At 39.6% G+C, this 22695-nt stretch overlaps 2 protein-coding genes across 3 annotated transcripts in view; both read left to right on the top strand.

Annotated features, from left to right (window-relative positions):
• LOC115357091 (adhesion G-protein coupled receptor G5-like) overlaps positions 1-9691 on the top strand; it is a 10911-nt gene extending 1220 nt beyond the window's left edge. The window contains exons 3-12 of the mRNA XM_030048450.1: positions 1563-1682; positions 2192-2314; positions 2505-2550; positions 2740-2834; positions 3387-3502; positions 3947-4215; positions 5583-5685; positions 6364-6499; positions 7580-7736; positions 8559-9691. Coding sequence (XP_029904310.1) covers positions 1563-1682; positions 2192-2314; positions 2505-2550; positions 2740-2834; positions 3387-3502; positions 3947-4215; positions 5583-5685; positions 6364-6499; positions 7580-7736; positions 8559-8653 — 1260 coding nt within the window. The 3' untranslated portion in view covers positions 8654-9691. The remainder of the gene's footprint in view (positions 1-1562; positions 1683-2191; positions 2315-2504; positions 2551-2739; positions 2835-3386; positions 3503-3946; positions 4216-5582; positions 5686-6363; positions 6500-7579; positions 7737-8558) is intronic.
• Positions 9692-10023: 332 nt separating this feature from the next.
• On the top strand, positions 10024-20922 carry LOC115357088 (adhesion G-protein coupled receptor G2-like). 2 transcript variants are annotated; one of them, XM_030048448.1, is made up of 14 exons: positions 10024-10502; positions 11845-11918; positions 12788-13024; positions 14143-14311; positions 14954-15116; positions 16024-16146; positions 16589-16711; positions 17340-17379; positions 18081-18187; positions 18402-18517; positions 18797-19065; positions 19605-19710; positions 19875-20167; positions 20350-20922. In XM_030048448.1, the coding sequence occupies exons 2-14, from the start codon at positions 11867-11869 to the stop codon at positions 20460-20462; spliced, it is 1911 nt and encodes a 636-aa protein (XP_029904308.1). In that variant the 5' UTR covers positions 10024-10502; positions 11845-11866; the 3' UTR covers positions 20463-20922. The 2 variants fall into 2 exon arrangements, with proteins under 2 accessions (XP_029904308.1, XP_029904307.1); XM_030048447.1 differs by having other exon boundaries at positions 10024-10609.
• Positions 20923-22695: the final 1773 nt, after the last annotated feature.

Raw genomic sequence — 22695 nt, 5'->3', positions numbered from 1 at the left:
CATAAGGTCTGTAGTACACAGGTGTCAAACTGGTGCCATGGAGGGCCAAGAGGCTGCAGGTTTTCACTCCAACCAGACACTCCACCAGGTGATTTCACTGATTAGTCCCTCCTCTCTGCTTGGAGGTGAGGTGATCAGTGAAATCACCTGGTGAAGTGTCTGGTCTACACAGAGAAATGAGGGGTGTGACCAATTTAACACTGCGGGTGTTAAATTTCATTAACGACAGAAATCAACACTAACACTTTGATGGATATAACACGGAAAGTGTTAGTTTTACTCTATTAAGTGTTAAAATAACACCGAATGCTGCTAACACTGAAAAATTAACGCCGGCAACTTTGCTGTGTAGAAAAGGAAAACTGAAATACCATCCACAATAGAGAGGGGACTTAGCTTGCTGTACTTAGCAAATGTAGCAAACTGTAAAGAAACTTAGCAACTGTAAAGAAAAATGGAATGGGGAGGGGATAATTGACCAAATGAGCAATCTGTAAAGAAAAGAAGAAAAAAAGAAGATGACTATACATTAATAATCTGTGTATTTATTTCTTTTATACACATCTTAGACTAATATTGTGTTACACATCTATAAGTCTATTTTAGATGGTTGAATAATTGACAATTTTGTTTCTTAGACAATGAATACAATGACAATTAATATACGGTAGTTATTAAGGCCACCTATTACATAGGTAAGATACTTTTTTCAGCAACTGTTTCTGCGTTCTGAGGGATTTACCACTTCCTCTATGTTCCTGCGTTGTAATTTTACTTTTACTTTGACTCGTCATGCCAGTTCAAAGAGTGCCAAAAACAGTGACTGTTTGTTACCATAAATGGTTATTTGGGGGTGTAAATGAAGGCGTGCCTGTGTTTTAGAATGTGTGGGATTTATCATGGCAGATTACACACTGGTGTCAACAAGTACATTTGATAAACACCAACTTTCTTGTACTCATGAACATTTTAAATCTAGTTTGTAAATACCAGCTACACAACAGGTCCCGTTTTACTGGGAATGGATATTAAACTGTGCTTATGGAATGGATGTTGGATGGAGTGTTCCTCCTCCATTAAATGGTGTCACGGAGGTGAATCTATCCTGGCAGGAGGAGATAAGTTTCCTCTCCAAAGAGATCCAAGACCTGTGTCTGTCGTTCCCATTCATGACAGAGGGGGTTTTATTTCTTGGTAGCCATGAATATGAGAGATTTCAGACCCATTTTAACCTCATATTTTATATCAGATTCACATAACCTCATAGCATCACGCATTTTTCATCATGTCCTAGCATCCTCCCATCATGTAAGATCAAAAACTTCACAACTTCAAAAGTGACTGGAGTGCCAGCATAGTTCATTGGCAAAAACTATGCTTTCCCTAAGAAAAGAAGAAACATGAAACATTTTACAGCTAACACTATCAGATAAACCACTTTCCTTCCGTGAGGGTGATGCAAATGTTCTCTTCAGTGGAAATGGGTGGTTCACATGTCTTTATTTCTCTGCTGTGGTTACATACTTGCTACTTCTTCCTGTTTTTATTTCCCTGATATGAAGGCGGTGTTAGATGGATATCAAGCTGACACCATAGTGAACGTCAGTCTGCCTAGAGAGCTGCAGCCCACTGAAGAAAACATCGTTGTGTTCTGCATGATTACCTGGCCTGGAACAAATAAAGTGAGTCACTGTGAATGTATGTGCATGTGTGTGTGTGTGTGTGTGTGTGTCACAATCAAAACAAAACAAAAATATCCTAAAACTCCAAAGCCTTTCTGTTCTGTGCTTTGGACATTTGTATTTAAACACAAAATTCACCTACAATTCCCTCTGAAACACTTCAACAAAAGAACAGCTGTTACAGCTTCCTGTGTCCATTTTGTTGTTTTCACTGATCTAAAACATCAACAGTAATTATCAAATTTTGGTGTCAATCCCTCAGAATCAAAGAGTAAGGGCTTCTTTCTACACTGATGTTCAACAATCATACACAGAGTAATCCATTGAGGAGGACAAAGACAAATTTATCCACCACAGGAGCAGCAGATACCCAGAATGCCACACAGCAACAAAACATGCTGGGTTTTCTGTAAAGGGTGTGACTCTCACTTTTCTAGACAGTGCCAAAACAGATTATGGGTGCTGTCCTCGCGGTTTCACTGGTTTCACTGACTGGCTGTGTGTTACAGAGCGTCTTTGGGGAACCAAATGTGTATGAGAGAAGACTAGTTGGCCTAAGTGTGGGGGGGAAGACAGTTTCAGGACTGCGGGAACATGTCAACATCACGATGAAGCTTACCATGGACATAAATGTAACTACAACTTCATCTTACACATTATTCATCGAATAATGCTTATTATTAACTTATAATAATTACAATAACTTATAACTCCTTCAAATAGAACACCTGTAAATCCTTGTGAATCAAATTGTATCTTGATTTCTACCTTTTACCCTAATTCAAATTCAAAACAAACCTGTCATGTGGCTTTCTATCACAGGAGAACAAACAACCCAGCTGTGTTTTCCTCAATTACTCATCAAGCAGTGAGTGACTAGACATTATTATATTTATGGTGAATAAAACAATAGCTAAATCATCATGCATTTTAGATTCCTTCCAAAGAGATTAAGCCTTTTTACCTGAAGTCCCATCATGACACTCTGAGATGTAGCAGCAACACTTGCATTATGGACGACTGTAAAATGTGTGTGTCTGTATGTCTGCCTGTGCAGAGTATGATGATCATGGCTGCGTGACACACTGGGAGCCTGGGCTGGGGCGTGTCACCTGTTCCTGCAACCACCTCACCTACTTTGCTGTGCTCATGGTAGGACTGTCATCCCCCGCCACACACACACACACACACACACACACACACACACACACACCACTGCAGAACCACAGTGAGGCACTGAGGAGAAAGCAAAACGGGGTTTATATTATTATTCAAATGACAAGAAGAGGAAGAAGAAGAAGATGACGACGAAGAAGAAGAAGAAGAAGAAGAAGAAGAAGAAGAAGAAGAAGAAGAAGAAGAAAAAGAACAGAAACAACAACAACAACAGCAACAAAAATAACAATAATCAAAAAAATCATATACTGTGTGTAATAAACGGAAGAGTTACAGAAAGAAGAAGAAACAGCTAAACTTGAGGGGCTTTGGCAGTATATTTTCAATACTGCACTGTATTGTTTTTGTAATTACAAAAGCCTTTGACAATACAGCTGGGTGCCCAGGGTTTGCTCAGTACATAGCCCATAGTCTGGAAAAGGGTGAACTACATCTGGTGGAGATCTGCACTCTACTGAGTGCACTTGTCTAGTTCTGTAGTGCACTATCATACAGGAACAGCAGAAAGGTTGTGTGTTTTCTCCTCAGGTGTCTCCCTCCCTACAAACGACAGACCTGGTGAATCTGTCTTACATCACTCTGATTGGCTGCAGTTTGTCGCTCTGTGCTCTGGTTGTCACTCTCCTGCTCTTCATCACAAAAAGGTCAGTGCATGCTTCTGCCATTATCATTCATTCATTCACTTTTTCATGTTAGGGCTTTGTTTCACCTCAGCTTCAAGCCTTTCCTCCCTTCTTTCTTTTCCGTTTTGTCTTTTTTTCTGTACTTCTTTACTTCCTCGATTTGCTCCCTTAAAATCAAAGTCCTCCCCCTTGCTTCCATCATTATAGATTTAGTTATTTACTTATTATGAAACATGCTCTTAAATGTTCTCCTTTTGCCCTTATTTCATGCTTTTGCCCATGATCATCTGTCATGTCTGGATTTTTCTGTTTATGCTCTACCCTGCTTTGATTCCCACTGGTTTTGTGTTAATAATATACTCAATAAATAATATTAACTTAATTTGCTACCCATCCCAACATTATTCTTCCTTCTTTCTTCCTTCGATACCAACAATGTTTACATTTGTCAACAATTTCTGACAGAGGTGCCCGATCAGATATCAACATGAAGATCCACATCAACCTGGTCTTTGCATTGATCCTCCTCAACGTCCATTTCCTGCCCAGCCAGCAGGTGGCAGCACTCTCCTCCCCTGGGTTTTGCATTTACATGGCCCTTCTTCTTCACTACTCCCTACTGGCTACCTTCAGTTGGATGTCCCTGGAGGGCTTCCACCTCTACCTGCTCCTAGTCAGAGTCTACAACATCTATGTTAGGAGATATCTGCTCAAACTCTGCTTATTGGGCTGGGGTGAGTGGAGCAGCAGCTGCAGACCAGAGTACACTGATCACATGGTATCCCTGTCAGCTGAGCAGCTAAAGTTTTGTTGAAGTACTGATAATACACATGATTTTTTTTTTTTTGACAGTTATCATTGTATCTCTAATTATGATAATACATGACAGCACACACCTCAGTGAAAATCTGTCATAAAATATTAAATTAACAATTCCAGGTGACACTGGCTCGTCAGACTGGATTTCATAATTGGCTCCTCAAAGGCAGCAGGTACAGATTACAGAAACACATAATTGCTGAATGTGAGTTATATACACGCTCTGGTCCGAGACGTACGACAGGCCTAACACTCAACTGAAACTTTAATATAGTCACTCGGGTCAGAGGCAACACAAGGTTTGTGTTGAGAGTTCCACGCTGTTCAAGTGGCCTTACAGGCAGGAGAATGGACTTATAAATATATTAATCTAATCCCTTAAGTATATTATCTAGTCTAATCCCTTAAGTATATTAATCTAGTCAGTGAAACTGCAGATGCACCACTGGGTTGCTTAGTGGCCAAGAGAGCGAAGCCTGTGGTTGTACATCTGTGTTACTTTCTCTGCAATAAAAACAAATTTGGTCTTGATTAGTTTATCTGGATCAAAAAAGAGCAACAGTTTCCCATCAATGTGCAAACTGTCTGTGCACTAACAGATGATGTAATGATACCCAACCATAAATGGTAGTGATATCTTGCATTTGATAACAGTGCAACAGTATTTCAACAACTATAGTATATTGAATAAATGCTATTATACAATATAATTTTCTCTTTCTATTTTATACTGTAATGCAACTTATGTTTATTTTGTTTAATGTATTTTCTGCTTAACATTAACACCATAAAACATATCTTTATGAATACATGATTTATGTGTTCAAAATGTAATGTTACAATATAGAATAAACACTTTGGTTTTTATTAAACCTGTTAGACTGTCAGATTCAAAATCTTGTTATAGCTGTTACAGACATTGTTCATAATTTAATAGTTAAAGATTAAAGATTAACAAATAATTAAATGAGATAATGCAAGGCTGTAGATAATAAAAACATCGAATTGAACGTGTTCATTCTTGGCAGGATAAATTCTCACTGGACGTAAACAAATTTGTGCATACAGTTTGAGGGAAATAAGATGTTAGTTTTACCAAACTTTAGCACCAGATGTTTCAGCATATTTCTACAGTTGGTATTGCTGATGTGTTAGGACCCAGCCAGATTTGTTGCATGCATAGTCTGCCATATTTCATATTCAGTTAGTGAGTGAGCAAACATTCAAATGATGAATCTCCACAATTTTGGCACATTCAAATTATAGTGTCCTTGTGTTTCAGGCATACCTTTGGTCATCGTGATCATGGTGGCCATCATCGACCCTCACACATATGGCCAAGTTCCTCTGGGCTTTTCTGGTACCAACAGCACTGTTATAAAGATGTAAGAAAACTGCTAGCACACATCTGCAAGGACTTCCAACCAAGAGAGACCTTGAACCTGTAATCATAGAGTGTTTTTATCGTAGAGTGTGTCGATCTTCCAGTAACATTTGGGACATCCAAGTATTTGAGTTTTAGCATTGGTTCACAGAACAACCAGCATAAACAGATCCTGGTTGTTGTGCTGAAGCTCCAGGATCGATCTTATGTAGTCGATCTGGCTCTCCCTAAACTTTTTACTGGCCGCCACTTGAATTTTAATCATTACATTGCAAGAAAGTCTATCTTCACAAGTCATTTGGTCTCATTGCAGTTTTAAAATGTTTTTCTTCAGACAAGTGCAAATCAGTGAGATAAGATATTCCTGCTTGTTCCTAATGCTAATCAATTTGTGTCCAGGATTTGCTTGAATCAAGTATGATTTTCTTGATACAAGTGGGCTGATCTGCTTCATTCTGTCTTGTTTAAACATACTTGAAACAATTGAAACAGTTGAAACTGCATTGGAAACAAGTGGGATTGTTTCATACTACTAGTTGTTGTTTTCACTTCACTCAACATTTTAATATTGAATATAAAAGAAAATGACTTCTTATGATGGAGATTTTTGCAAATTAAAAAAAAAAAAAAATTGGATCATTCATCGTTTGAGGTGTAATCATAATCCCTCTCCTTGCAGATGCTATGTGTCCAGTACTTTGGTGAAGATGGTGACTACAATGGGGCTGTTCAGCATTGTGTTTATCTTCAACCTGGCCATGCTAATTGTGACAGTCAGACGTATTTTGGCTCTCCACCATCACGAGATGGTACAGGTCAGAGTCTAGTGGTTTTTGCCTCATTTATGTTGGGTTTGTGGTAAATACAACCTGCCAAATGGGAAAAAGAGAAACATTCACATCAGCACCCTTGTGTTAATTATGAGTAGTGTATGAGGGAGTTTGACCACTTGGCCTCACAGATTGTGGAAATGTGTAAGCACAGGTGGTGAGCACAGACCAAGAAAATTAAAAAAAAATATTATTTAACAATTATATCATGCTCATAGAGTCAGTTCAACTTATGAGAAACAAGCAATATTTGCTGCAGTTTGTTAAGGTTGATTAAGTGATTTTGGATGTTGTTGCAGCAAGAAGTCAACCTGCTTTTCCACTTTTCACTTGCACCATGCACATTTATTTGACTGCTAGATACAACTTTGTATATAAACTCTCTCCCTCCCTCTCAATATTTCCTACTCCATAACTGCACATCACAGCTTCACCAGCAGACCAGCCCAGGACAAATTTTGCTAAGCTCTGTTCCAGCAGGCTAATGGTTAAATGTTACTGAGCTATCCAAAAGAAAGAATGACAAATCCACATACACTTTGTGCCACTCATAGACTTCTCCAACTCTGAAATTCTGCCGCTTGCCTCGGTTGTTGCAATCCTTTGCTTCTTACGTTCACCCATTGTGAATTTTCAGGAATGATAGGGGGGAGCACCTTAAGTAGGAGAAGCAGCAGGAGAAGTAGGTGCCTTGCACAGATTTTGGCAACAAACTTATCAGAAAACACCTGAAAACAACAATATGGCTGCTCTGCTTGTGTTGGTATTAGTTTATATTGTTATGTCTCAAACACCTCCAAAAACTACACTTGAAACAAATTTCAGGAATCTCTTCATTCTTCTCTCTGTGAGAGATATTTGGGCATCCTCATACTTTAGTATGACTTTAGAAGGGCAGGATGATGACACATTTCATGTCTGAAGTTGAGCTGTGTTTAATTTTAACCTGCACTGCACAGAACTGAGGTCAGATGAGGCAATACTGATCACTGATAAAACTCTTTTGAATGGACATGTTTGTTTCTGCCATTTTGTTGAATTGTATTGTATTATTGTGCAAGACAGTTTGGACAGGAGGAGAAAGGCAGAGCTAAGAAAGATGCCTGCATGGTGCTGGGAATCACCTGTCTGCTGGGCATCACCTGGGGCCTTGTCTTCTTCTCTTTTGGCCATCTGACCACTCCTGGCATCTACCTATTTTGTATCCTCAACTCACTGCAAGGTCAGAACAACCAGCTCATTCATCATCAGTATGTGAGGAAAACACAGGCAGAAAGATATAGCTTATAATTTTTATCAAGAGCAGATAAGAAGCAAAAATGCCAATAAACTGTTGAAAATATCAGACAGTCAATGAAGCAGTCAGCACAATGGAGCCAGGACATTAAAATCCATGTTCTGCAGCAATGATTTACTACATCAAGGGCATAAGATGCACAAGATACAGTACATATGATTTCCTTGATTGGTTAATCCATACCTTCATTTCATGTTTTGTGTATGCATAACCTATGTTCCCACAAGTGAATTGATTTAGCACAGTTATGGGAAGTTTCACTCCCTTAAATTTAATTTATTTCAATGCTATCCAGGCACAGTTGGTAGTATTTTCTGCTCCTTCATATCACATAATAGTCAATATATACTGTATCTTGGGTGTGGTGGATAATGTTGATGAATACTAATGACGCAGTGGTTACTTGGTTACTTATAGGGACATCAAGTCACCTATGACTTTAATCTCCATCTCTACCACATCCATTCCACGGGAATTCCAACAATAATCCACCCCCTCAATGTATTTTTATGACAAAAACTACTTCTGTTTCCTGGAACAGGTGCTGCATTGTGTCAAAATGCATTCTTATTTGCATTGCTGATCAGCTGTCTACCTCACTAGTGGTGCTGAATTTATTGGCCTGATGTAGTCAGCATGAGCAACTTGTTCTCTTCTTCCTTTCATTCACTTCCTTCTCTCTCTCTCTCTCTCTCTCTCTCTCTCTCTGTCTTTCTCTCTCTCCTTGCCTTCCTGTGACTCATGCAGGTGTCTTCATCTGCTTGTGGTTCTGTACGGCTATGTTGAAGACTGACGGCGCATCTGCTAACACAGGCAGTGAAACACGCAGTACCAGTGGCTAAACTTCACCAACCAACAACACAACAAAGTGCCGTGTGTGTGTGTGTGTGTGTGTGTGTGTGTGTGTTGGATAGAAAATTAGGTATACAGGTTCTCAAGTGGTGAGCTGTAAATATAGACACAATGTTTTACTTTTTTCTATTTAAGCTGTTCTTGCAGTAAGAGAAAGACTATATTGCGTTTGTATTTGAGAGTGTGAAAACTTAAGAACGACATAGGAGAGAGACAATTATGTATGTTTTTATGGGCATCATTTTATCAATACATTTTTGTTCAGACTACAGACAAACACGCGTTGATTCCACAAGGATAGACTGTACTTTTATTTGCAAATGATAAGGTTGTTTTGCATGTGCAGACGTACTTGCGCTATCTGTATTTTTTGCTATGGTACCTGCAACAGGCACATCTGCTGTACATGGATGTTTTTCAGGAGATTCGGTGGCAAACAAAAGGCTGCAGAAAAGGAATGCACATGTATCATCTTTGCCTTCACACAAACTGTCCATCAGCTCATAGTGCAAAAGAATTCCTTTGTTGCTGCGGGCAACATTGATCAAGAAGTTTGGTACACAGTATACAGCAATGTTTTGTGATGCAGCTATGACTGTTTTTTGTTGCTTTTTTCTTTTCTGCCACTCCGGATGTGATGCCACCGTCATGTGCTGGAGAAACAAACAAATTTAAACGTTTGTAAACAACAACAACAACAACAACAAAACAGTTAGCAATCGACACTGGAGAGAACAGGTTATGAATGGCACACGTGTGTCATGCAGCTGAAACATTTATTCTCGTTACATAATTGATCTAAATCTATCTTAACAAATCTAGAATCCATTTTAGAAAAAAACTTTAAAACAAAATATTAGGTCAGCGTGGCATGTAGGCTATTTCATGGAAATCATCTTACACAAAGGCCCGCATTCATTTGCATCCTGTATTGATGGATGGTGTGGAATTGGAGTGTGCACTCCAAGACAACCTGACGTCTTGTTCCAATTTATTTATTTGTTTATTTATTTATTTATTTTATTTAAATTTCCAACAAGTGTATTTCAAATACACATGATACACTGTGTAAATAGCACAGCTTCAGACCTGTTCTAAGATTTTTTTTTTTTTCACTTTGACGAAGCCAGGCTAATGACTCCGATAGACTCCATGTCTTTATGCTAAGCTAACATGAAATGCTACCCATAGGAACTGAACGACTGAACATACAGAGGTGAAAATGGTATGAACATCTTGTCTCAGTCTGAGTAAGTTGGAAAAAGGCTATTTTACCGGAAACATTGAAGTATTCCTTTACGTCTCGAGTCGGGTGTGAGATGCTGGTCAAAGGACCTCAGTGATCTGGCAGGCTTGTAGGAGATAAGATGTTCTTTAATATATGATACATGATATATATACAGCCACGCACTCACACCTGGCAGCTGCCCAGTTCAGCTAGTCTTCTTTTATCAGCTCATGAGCAGGTGGTAGGATTTTTTTTTTGTTAGTTTGTTTGTTTTCCCAGTAAATTCCCAATTCAGTTCCCCCAACCAGCTCAGGGTTTCAAACCTACAACCTTACTGTTTCAAGCCTGATTCACTACTGCCATAAACATACCCATTGTAAGTAAACCAAATGAACGGGAAAAAAATGTGAAGCAGTAAACCTTAGATAGTGTCAACGTACTGGAAAACACACTTGCCTACTTTTAATGCGGAAAACTATTTGCATAAAACAAATACCACACGTTGGTAAGCATAACACAGGCACCATTGTACACTCCTGCTGAGCTCCAACTGACGAGGTAGAAAATAAACAGTGTGACGCTTAACTGCAGATATGCTGGTAACTTCATCGGTGAGTCATGAAATTCAGTTTGCATTCATTTAGTATTTAATGTTAGTATTTCTCTTAAATCACCGTTATGTATAATATGTGTATTTAATGTGTGGTGATGGAGTGGGGTGAGTGTAATACTTTTGAGACCTTTAAAAAGTTATTTTGTCTTTGCATTTTACTATTGTTTCCTTCCTTTGCCTTTGGTAGCTGAGTAATTATATTTCCCACAGTTCTGTAATTACGGGGTAAACAACATCCTAGTTTTTTTATTTAAAAAATTAAATAAAATCCAACTTTTGAAGTTGTGTGTTGCATGTAGTATAGTGTCTTAAAATCTTAGTTATCCTAAAAAAGGAAAAAAAAAAAATCTTGTTACTGTCAACTGAAGTATCATTTTCTTGATATTAGTCAGGTGATCTGCTTTATTTCAAACTGCATATAGGCAAAAAAAGAACAAATTTGTTACAGATGACATAAATTTTTCACTTCATGTTTTTAACGCTGAATTTAAGGCTAAATCACTTGTTAAAATGGACATTTTTTGGGTGAATATTTTCTCAGATTATAACCAAACCCAACCATCAGACCAGATTATTCAGATCTGATCAGAGATTTTTCAGTCAAGTTCATGTAAATAGGTGTATCTACGGAGCCCTACTGGGGTCAGCTGAGGAAAAAAAAAGTAAATCTATACTCTCGGTTTAGAAATTTGTGCTTGTGGATTCATAATCCGTGCTCTTGGATCACAAAATCAAGCCCACCGATTTGTAAACCGTGCCTGCAAATTTCAAATCCATGCCTGGAGATTTGTAAACTCAATCCTTGGAAAGCAAATCCATTGGCATGGCTTCATAATTAGCCGTCACAGTTTAAACAAACGGTGAGTATTGTTTTGTAATCTGAGAGCAAAGATTAGACACGGTTTGAGCCCAAAAGAGGAAATATGTATTCTCAGTTTGGAAATCTGTGTGCAAGTTTGGAAACCTGTGTGCAAGATAGATAGATAGATTGATCCCAAACTGGGAAATTATTATGTTACAGCAGCATCAGTAGAAAGGCTTGAAAACTTTTTTTTTCTCAGATTCTAAGGCCACAGACAATGAATGCACAAGCACAAATTTCTAAACTGACAATACAGATTTCTTTTTTTTTTTTTTCTCAGCTGACCTCAGGGGGGCTCCATATGTATCTTACAGAGGCAGCTGTATAAAAATGTTGCTATATGTTACAAGCCTTATACAAGGCTTACCTTAGAGCATGTTTGTTTGTTTTGTATTTAATGTTTTGTATGTAAACTTGTATTTAATGCAAACTGGGTGTCTGCTATTACCTTTATTCTGCTTTCTGTTTGTTTTCTCAGTCCCACACCCAGAGGAAGTAGAATGTTTCTCTTACTCCTGTTACCGTTGCTGTCAGAGTCGCTGGCCGATAAAGGTACATTATAAACTGGTTTGTAGGGATGGAGACAACTCTGTTTTCTTTCTTTATTAAAAAAAAAATTGGGAAATAACAATTTGAATGACTTTGAATGTGTATTGTTTATTGGGATCCCTGTTAGTTGCCATCTAGGAACAACAACGCTGCCTTAGGTCCATAGTTTATACTGCAATACCGAAGAACATTTCATTGGTTGAAAAAACAGAGGATTGTCAGTTATTTGACTTCTGTCTGATATTATTAACTTGAAAATTCTGTTTGGTCAGATACATTGAGGAAAAAAAACATTTAAAAGTCTGACTCTTTAAGCTGCACTAGGCAACTTTACACAATGGCGACACAAACTGGCAGCAAGAGGTACACAACAATCCTGTAATGTGTACTGATTTTGTTGTAATGTGTTCCTATGCTGCTTTTGTTAACCAACCTGGCCAGTCTTTGATACTCTTGCTTTATACTGAAAGAAACCAGAGACAAGACAGGAATAAGAGCTTAAGTTGGTGATTTCAGTGTGCTCTGGATGGAGCACTCACTGTTTTAGAGATCCTTTTTTTCCCAGGGTTTCTTGCCTCTTATGTTTGGCTGTTCATACCGACACCAGCATTTTATTTTGGTGACATGGTTCACTTTACAGTGTTAAATTAAGTTAGTGCAATGGGACACTCTGCTGTGTTACAGACTCACTTCCTCATTCAGACTGATAAGATAGGGTGGATTTTTACATTATAATCTTGTCTAGTGCACCTTCAGTCAGGAGGACATTGTCAATACAAAAGAAGACAGGACATATGGTTGGAATCATTTGGCAGGAGGTGACAGCTAAACAGCAGCAGTATATGTTTCTTTATTTCTGTCTCCATGTACAGCTTGTATTAACATTTCAAATGGAGATATCGCCACAAGCCTGACCCTGTCTGGGAATGATCTTTCATTCAAGGATGATAGACTTATGTCTATCAGCTGCATGTATGACGGAATTCCCTGTGTCATTTGGTGCCCCGAACCTAATAACAATCTGAGTCAGATTTTCAATGGGACGTATATGTGTCAAGATGTGAAGATATTGAGTTCATCCAACACGACTGAGTTCAGCATACACACAGGTAAATACACACTTTGTGAATGTAGGTGACTCAGGGCCCACTCACATTGGCAAGTTTGAGCCCGTATGATTATTGATTGCGCAACGCGGCCATTCGCCGGTAATCGCGCTGCGCACATTAAACAATTTTGCAGAGGCAGGAGGAAAGTTGCATGATTTAGGCTACATCCGCGCACTGCGTGCGTGACCGTGCATGTGCTCATGTACGCGCCCGTACCGTGCAGAAGCACACCCCTTCCAACCGTGCCAGAGCGGGGGAAGTGTACTGTATTCAAGCACGATACGGAGCGATCACACTGGTCAAAGAATCCGGATTTTAAGGGCAATCGTGCTTGGGCGCGGATCAAACTTGCCAGTGTGAGTGGCCTCTCAGAGAGCTAGAGGGTGCATATAGCCCTGCTCAGATTGTTCATTAACCTTTGTTGCATGTCATATAGCATGCAAAAAAAACCTCTTTTCCTGCATTGGTACAGTTTTATGTGTTGACAAACAGTGTTAACAATAAATATATCATAATCCACTGATCAAGTACAACAGGCTCATACAAATATGTTTGAACATTTAAAGGTGCACTATAGAGAATTGCTGAGGGTTGACTGAAGTGAGGACTCTTTACACTCAACTCTCCAACACACAGATAAATTGCCATTATTATACAGTTATTTGGTCAATTGAGACTAAAGGGTCCTCACTTCAAGTGACCTATACTGTAATTATGGATAGTGCACCTTTAAAATCAGTAAAATTCACTGACCACCTCATAAAAAAGACTGCTGAAGACAAAGACTGCTGATTGGAGGTGTTTATTTTCAGCCCTCAGACTGCTATAGCTATCAATAAATAGAAACCATATTCAAGTTGTTGCCTTATTAGATAGTGACCCAGATGTCCTTCAGCATTCACACTATAGCTATAATTGCTTACAGACATAAACATAACACTGATTGTGAACAAAGTGTGAGCTTAAATAATTTGATCGAAATCCCACAGTCACTCACACAACATCAGGACGTTCAGATCCATCCACTCCACTTTGAGTCATTTCCCTGGTCCTGCAAATCATAAAGCACTGTCTCTCTCTTCTTCTGCTGGTCCTTTTTTTTAAATTCTGTCTCCCAGTTGGCCAGTGCACCCTAAGTAAGTGCAAAGTGAATGAAATCTTGCCAATGGTTGACAAACTGGCTTGTCCACAAGCTGACCTGAGATCACTGATGCAGCTCCTGTTTATAAGAGACTCATGCAAGATCCTGTTCAGGGACAGTGATGAAATGAAGAAGGCGTTTATAAAGTAAGTGTAACTCAGAAACTGCTAATCTTCTTAGTACAATGTTGTGTCTTGTGCTCTTCAGTATATCTACTCTACTCTAGAATGCTCTAATCAGTATTGTTGTTATATTTTATCAGTATTGTCCTGAATGGCAGAAAATAACAAGCATTTACTCAAGTACTGTACTTAAGTACATACTTGAGGTGCTGGTACTGCACTTCCACTTTGTACATTTACTGCAATACGTATCACAGGGAAGCTTTTATGTGCAAAATTTGGATTTGAGTGAGTTTTCACCACTGATGATGAAGATGATACTGATGATGATTAGTTCCAGTAGTACTAGTATTCAATTATCCAATACTTTCACTCTATTTATTTGACAGGGAACACGCACAGTTAAAAACATAAACATACAAGATGTCAGCACTGTACTAGCCCCTGGGCATGGGAGCCAAGGTGCAGCATAGACAAAAACATAACATTCATATAATAAATAATAATAGTAATGATGATAGAGGTCATACCAATATTGGCAGTAGTATTACTAGTCCTTTTATTAGTATTATTGTCCTGTTCTAGTGTATACCACTCTTTATGTTTTGCTACTGTGTAATTCTCTGTTCTCATTCCACACGTCATTACTCCTTTGTCCTCCTACAGCATTGAAAGATTTTTGATCCATAAAATCATGCAAAGGACGCAGCAGGAGGTTGGAAAGTCTACCTACTACTATTTTAAGACCATGGCTCTGAATGTGATCAGTATCAGTAATGATAACCTCTCCTCTGCCACGATTGACACGATTCAACTAGAAAGTCCACAGGTACAGACACAGCGCAACAGGTTGGGGTGATGACGGCATCTGATTTCATCCAGATAGCCTAATGAGTGACGAGCCAAGTCTAAGTTGAGACACAAGTGTTTAAAAGGACATGTCCAAGTAAAGTCTCAAGTGTTAAAAGTGCTAGTTTGAGTTCTTCCCCATATAATGGTGTTTTTGAACAGCAATTTAACGCTGAAGAAAAGTCTTGATGGATGCAGATGAACACACGTTTGTTTGGGATTCAGTATCAATCAATCAGTTATCAAGAACCCAAACCATGACTTTAAGGAACAAGTCCAAGTTAAGTCAGGTGTTTAAGGGTTAAATCTAGATAAAGTCTTGTTTGTTTAAGCGACAAATATTGAGTGTTTAAGGGAGAAATCCAAATCAAATCTGGGGTAAATCTGAGCTAAGGTCCCTGTCTTTGAGGGACAAATCTGAGTGAAATCACAAGGCTCTTGAGGAAGAGGGCTTTGTGGTTCAGTGTTTAAAGGACAAATCTGAGTCTCTGGTCACACGCAAGAGTCAAGCCTCTAGTCTTTGGCCAGGTTGAGCCTCACCGGGTCTCCTTAAGCTATAATACTGCAGCCAGCTGATTATTTCATATTATCTATGATTTCCATAACAGGCATCAGTCAAATTAAATTTCAATACCACTTGCATAAAGTTATAAACTGGAACAACAAGTGTACATAATCACTTAAAAAGCTGGAATCTGGGACTTGGCTGTTGTGGAAATTGTTGATGGGCTAGGGCAGATATGGGCTGAGCAGCTGAGTGCTGCTAATTAGACAATTATTTTGACATGTTGATAGGTGTGGACTTACATAAGCAGTGGCACTGACCTAAATTACATTGACAATTTTTCTGTGTGGGGCTTCCCATGCTGTCTTCATCCATCCTTCAGCTTTTGCCTCAGAACATGTCGTCTGTCCCAGAGACATGGCTGCCTGTGGACACACTGGAACATATTCTACAGGAAAACAGGACTGTTGGTCTTGTTAGCTATATGTTTCATGACCAATTCCAGGTATGTAAGTAAGTAAGTAAGTAAGTAAAATTTATTTATATAGCGCTTTTCACAGAGAGAGCTCACAAAGTGCTTTTCAAGTTAAAAATACAAATGCTCAAAGCTAAAAAACAATATACAAATGCAATTCAAAGAAATAAAAATACAATAGATGGCAATAAAACAATATAAATATAAATATATATAATCAGTATAAAAAGGTGATGCTAAGAAAATAAAAATGCAATAAAAAACAATAGAAACAATGGCCTGCACTTCTCTAGTGTCTACTCACCTTTCAGCCACCAGCTCATTTAAGACTGCGCATCATTGATCATTACTGCATGATTTCTTATTCTTTGAGCCATTTGCTATTTTTTGGCAATGAATCCTACACTATGCTGTAATGCGGTATACACAGTATGTTTCCTTCTATGAATGGCTTAAACTGTCACCTGTGCAGTTTGGAATGGTGCATATCTCATCCATGGCTATGAGGATTGAGCTGCTGGGAGAAAAACGCTTGGAGAATCTGACAACGCCACTCAAGCTTATTTTCAATATCACTGCTCCTACAAATATTGATGTAAGTGTGTTTGTGTATGCGAGCGTTAACATTTTCAACATATTACTGCCTAATTGTTAAAGTTTGCATCATGTGCATGAGGACATAGAGAATACCTCTTGTTAGGCTTAGTGCCTGTCTCTCACTTTGTGCTATGCTAGACTGGTTCCTTTAAATGCAATGTCAGTTTTAGAAAACACAAGTTACAACACACAAAGAGACAGATTTATAAAGGAACACTTCTAAATGTTGAAATCACAGCAGCCCTCATAATCTGCAATAACTTATTATTTTGTCACCTGTTGTTTTTAACCCACTTGGTTAAATTTACTTTTAACCTGCAAGGTTATTACTTTTAAGGAAGCTTAAACTCCAGTAGTTTCAATAGCTTTGCAGTCTTGAGTAGATATAACCTTATATAGTAATTAAATTTAGACGTTCGTGGATGTAAGTCCTTCCCCTCCATCCTCTTGCAGCCTCTTAGATTGTAAGATTGCAGTCCAAGGAAATAAAACTGGAAAAAAGGACCATAATTGCAACATAAAACAGGCAAATTTTTGTTTGAACAGTGTAAATGTGTTTTATAGTTGAATCACCCTTTAACTAATGCAGTATCTAATCCCAGTATCATATATTTTTTTTTCTACAGAATGAATCATGGTTAGAGTGTCACTATTTTGATGAACAAGGTGGGTATATATTTACTTTTTATTGCCTCTGCAACAGAGATGGGTAGGGGTTTTGTTTTCATCTCATTCCATCTGTTTATTTGTCTGTTAGTTAGTGGGATATCTGCAAAAGTCATGAATGGATTTGTGTTGAAAGGTTGGTAATGTGGCAAGGAAGAACTTGTTTAAACTTCTCACACCAAAGTGAGGTGAAAGTGGAGTGTGGCAGTGGACGCAGCCTCACATAAAAACGCATGTAACTTTTGATTGGATTCAGGCAAGATTATGAAATGTTGTGGGAAGCCTGGTCATGGGGCATGGAAAAAGTCTCTCTTTTCACACTGATTGGACAAAAGGGGGTGTGGCGATTGGTGTGAATAGCCCTCCTGTTACCTTCAAATTTTCTAAATCTTTTATCATTTGGGATCAGGTTAAACCCCAGCAATTTACCCCATATGTGCAATGGAAAATACTGAATTTACATGCATTCACATGAGAGCTCTTAATGCAGCATGTGGACAAATAATTTGACATTTCACATAATGTGCCATTTCTGTTTTTACATGTGGGCTTTTCAGTACATCATCAGGAATCATTAAATTTGAATTTCTAAATGCAGGATTTTTGCATCTCTCATAATTACATTTTTAAAATTCATTAATTTTGATGCCTAGCACTATGAGGCGTATACTAGCTAACACTGTTAATGTAAACCTCCTCAGAATTCCACTGGAAAACAGACGGGTGTGAAACTTACAGTGCTACTTATGATAACCACACTGAAATCGAATGTTGCTGTAACCACACCACACCTTTTGCTGTCCTGTTGGTAAGTAAGAGACCTACTGTTGTCGATGTGTTCATGATGATGGGTGTCGGTACATAATGTTTTAGATTCAGCATCATTTGTTCATTACTGGAAGAAAATGTAGCACCATAGTGTAAAAAACTAAAATTCTGATGTGTCTGATTTTTGTCTAAATGCTGGTGTAATTTACACTAAATTCCAGCTAATCATTTGCCACTCTTACTTCTTTCTGCAGATGAGAGAACCTATATCGGGAGTCCACTGGAAAATATTGTCTTATATCTCTTACATAGGCTGCGGTCTGTCTGCTTTCTTCAGTGCCCTATCAGTCATTACTTATATCATCAATAGGTAAGTGTTTCTGTGTGTGTGTGAGAGAGAGAGAGATAGAGAGAGAGAGAGAGAGAGAGAGAGAGAGAGAGATAAGGGAACCAGACAAGTTTTGTGACCCTTTTATTTCTGTTTAGCCTCTTTTAAAAAAAGGTCCAACTGAACCAAACATTTGAGACATAAATGGTGCTGCATTCAAACTTAGACTTTTTTTTGAGAGCTTCTTTAATCTAAGTAATTGAGGCATGCATAGAAAAAATAAGTTGATAGAAGCGTCTCTCTGATCTCTGTCCTCTTCAGAAGCCACAGAGCAGACCAGTCCTGCTTCATCCACGTCTCCCTGAGTGGAGCCTTGTTCCTGCTCAACACCTCCTTCCTGCTGACTGAGTGGGGAGCCACGGTGCAGCAAGATGGGGTGTGTGTGTTTATCGCTGCCACCATGCATTACTCCCTGCTCTGCTGTTTCACTTGGATGGCCATAGAGGCCCTACACCTTTACCTCCTGCTGGTAAAGGTGTTCAACACCTACTATAAACGCTATCTCATCAAACTGTCTCTTGCTGGATGGGGTGAGTGCTGCAGTGCCATGTCACTTCATTAAACATTCATGTACAGCAAAGTCTCTGCATGTGATATAAGTTGCTATCAAAACTAAAATTTTGATAGTATTGATTTGACAAATATACAAGGAAGACAGTTGACTTTTGTAAACCATACTTTAAATGTAGATTGGTGTAGTCTAATTTATGTAATTTTCTACAGCATGGCAGATTGATTATTCTTGTTTGCTACTTGCCGATATTTGACAGCTTTATTGGTAGGCCCTGGGAAGAGAGAGCAGGAAATAGCCTGGCTCTTGATTTGTACAGCCCTCAGAGGTCAGACATCACATTGACTACCAAGTTTTAGAGTTTACGGTTCTCTGACCCTAAAACACCTGCCTGATAACTGTTAACTCCTTACACTCACTCCTTACTCCTTACATCTGTGGCAGTGGAAATATCTTGGTGTGATGTCACATTGTTTTTGTTTTCCACAATAGCCACCTCCACTTCAGCACATCACTAACGTTATGTTGCATTATATGTGTGTGTGTGTGTGTATACAGGAATCCCAGCTGTAATTGTGGGTATCTTTGTGGGAGTGAATGACATCCGTCAGTTTTATGGAGTTGCAAAAATGAGTATGCTTGACACCAACCAAACAAGTAACCTGTAAGTCAGTGGTCACTGCTTTACCCAATAGAGCAGATATAAACAAACTCAGTGTGAACTCCATCTTACCCTGTTTCATTCAAGAAATCTGTGCACTTTGGCATTTTATAATATGATCCAATACTTTCACTCTCTGATGGTTTAAACTGCTTGATGTCCCCCAGCTGCTGGATCACAGATGAGCACTTCTTCTATGGGTTGAATCTGGTGTATTTCACCCTTATATTCATCTTCAACACTGGCATATTGGGGACAGTGGTCGCTGGTATCTGTAGGCTGAGAGAAGGGTCCAAACACACCCCAGGGAGATCAAAAGGCAGCCTGTCCTGCAGGAATAGCCTCACTGTGATGGGTCTCACCTGCCTGCTGGGGACGACATGGGGTCTGGTATTCCTGGGCTCAGGACACGTCAACTATCCCGTTCTCTACCTGTTCTGCATCCTAAACTCGACACAAGGTTTGCTATCAAAGCTTGTTCTGACTGGCATATGTCTTTGACTACTTTATATCCAGTCTGAATCTGTGTCAGAGCTCTTTTCTAATCAAATGTCTCTGAGCTCTTTTTTAATCAAATGTCACTGTTCAGGTTGTCTTGTAACCCTGCCTAACATATTTTAACCTGTGTGCCTCTTTGTCAAGGTTTCTTTATCTTCCTGTGGATCTGCTGCTCAGCCAGGAAGCAGAGGAGGAGAGCAGAGCAGGACAATATCAACTCAGTCCAGATGAAGAGTTCACAGATTAAATCCATTTAAGGCCTGATTTCTTGGAGTCAGCTCAGATGACAGTAATCCTGCTTGTAACCATGGAAACAGTAGCCTTGATGACAGTAGCTCAACCAGTAACTGTCTTTCTCTGATCATGAGAACAGTAATCATGATGGTTGTAAACCTGGCTGTAACCATGGAAGCATTTACCATGATAAATAAAATTTGAGTTGTTAACATGGAAACATATACCATGATGATAGTGGCCCTACCTGTACCCATGGAAACAGTAAACATGGCAGTAACCCTGCCTGTAACCAACAAAAACAATGGGCATAACTACACCTGTAACCCTTCCTCTTTCTGCATTTATGTTTATTCTTTTTCCAACAACATTAATGATTTTCATTTTGTTTTCAGAAATGATGTGTAAAAAAAAAAAAAATCTGATTTCTCTGGTGACAATCTTGAATTCATATTGGTGTGGGAAAAAGAAGCAAAAGCATATATTGGGCTCTAGTTTCGCAGACCAGGCGAGGCGGGGGCGTAGCGCAGATGCGCTTCGCCAACTGGGTGTGGCCAGGCGGATTTTCCAAGTTTGGCACGCCGTTCTCGGTGGCGCAAGTACTCCGCCGTCCCTCCTACCGGCGCAAGGGAGGAGAGAAGGCGTGGAGTGGGTTTGACACAGCCGATTCACATTTAACCAATCAAATGAGCCCCTGTCCTTGCCTTTAAAATGCGCTGCGCGAAGGCGTAATGAAAGTTTACACAGCTGACATGGAGGTCTATTGCCGCAGGCGGAGCAGAGCTCAGGAGACAGGCGCGGAGCGGAGACCGGCGAGCAGTGCGCACACGTCACCAAAACCTCACAGGCAGGCTTCCGGAATGTCAGACACATGAACGATGCAATAAATACCGAAAAAAAAACACTATTCAATGCTACGATCACAATCAGCACATACATATATCTCCATATCAACTGTCCCGTCACAGCTGATGTCAGATCAAAGGAGATTGGCACCGTTTGTGCTGATTGTGAGGTTTTGGTGATGTGCGCCAGTCAGCCAAACTTCGACTGCGCCGGCTCCGCTCCGCCTTGCGCTGAAAGTAGATGTGGTTTCAGATGGCGAGCTTTTGGCGCACCTCGGCGAAGCCTTTTGGCACGAAACTGTCACTGCGCCAAGCTGAATCTGTCGGCACCTCCCCCCGCTGCGCCGCCACTCCCATCTCGGCGAACCTCCGCCTGCGAAACTTGGACACTGTCCGCCTCTGCCATTTCGCCGGTCGAAACTAGCTCTGTGCGGGGTTCGCCTCACTACGCCACCCCGCGCTGCGCCGGGAAACTAGAGCCCATTGAGTGTAATTTATAGTGCATGTGTGTCAAGATCAAATGTCAAGTAAAATGATGTCAGCCAAGCTGACATCATTTTACTTAGCTGCTTCCAGATAATTGTCTTGTTAAATTTACACAACAATGGCTAGATGCTTTGAGTTGTTGCCGATCAAGATGGATTACCAGTACTGACCGAATTACTGAAGCCTAGTGAATTGTGATAGTGAGCTTGTTTTGACTCTGATAAGTCCATATGGCCAGATGTACTTGCAAAGTTGCAAGGGAACACTGTTATTGAGCCATAACTGTGCTTTCCGCTTTTCTGATTAAACATTTTCTTGGAAAATAGAAAATAAAGTTTGCTTATACTGTTATGGTTTAAAATTGATCCAATTTTCTGTACTTGAAGTGTGTTTAACATTTATTTCAAAATATTTAATTTGAAAAATAACTAAGATGAATGAAAAAGTGCCTATGGGCTCTAGTTTCGCAGACCGGGTGAGGCAGGGGCACAGCACAGCTGCGCCCGCCAACTGGATGTGACCAAGTGGATTTTGCAATTTTGGCACGCCGTGCGCTGTGGCGCAAGTACTGCGCCGTTCCTCCTACCGGCGCAAGCAGTGGCGGTTCTGCCTATGTTGCCGCCCTAGGCGAAATTACTGCCGCGGCACCGGCCGCTCACCTGTTAGATCCGGCAGACCTGACCGGGTGGGTGCGGTACAGGCTGGTGCCGTGGCTGACCCGCCTGATGCAGGCCAGTGGCTTTTTTATTCAAACAAGATTTTGTCCATATAAAAAGTAGCCTATTTTTCCGAAAAAAGGGTCTTGCAAAAGAGGGGTTGTCTTAAAATCAGGGTCGTCTTTTATGCGGGTCAATATGGTAGTCTAGAAAACTAGCGTTTTTTTTTTTTTTTTTTTTTTTTTTAAGGACACATTTTTCTTTCTTTC

This window comes from Myripristis murdjan, chromosome 3 (assembly GCF_902150065.1).
Source record: "Myripristis murdjan chromosome 3, fMyrMur1.1, whole genome shotgun sequence".
In the NCBI taxonomy this organism is placed as follows: domain Eukaryota; kingdom Metazoa; phylum Chordata; class Actinopteri; order Holocentriformes; family Holocentridae; genus Myripristis; species Myripristis murdjan.
This window is presented reverse-complemented; position numbering and strand designations above follow the sequence as displayed.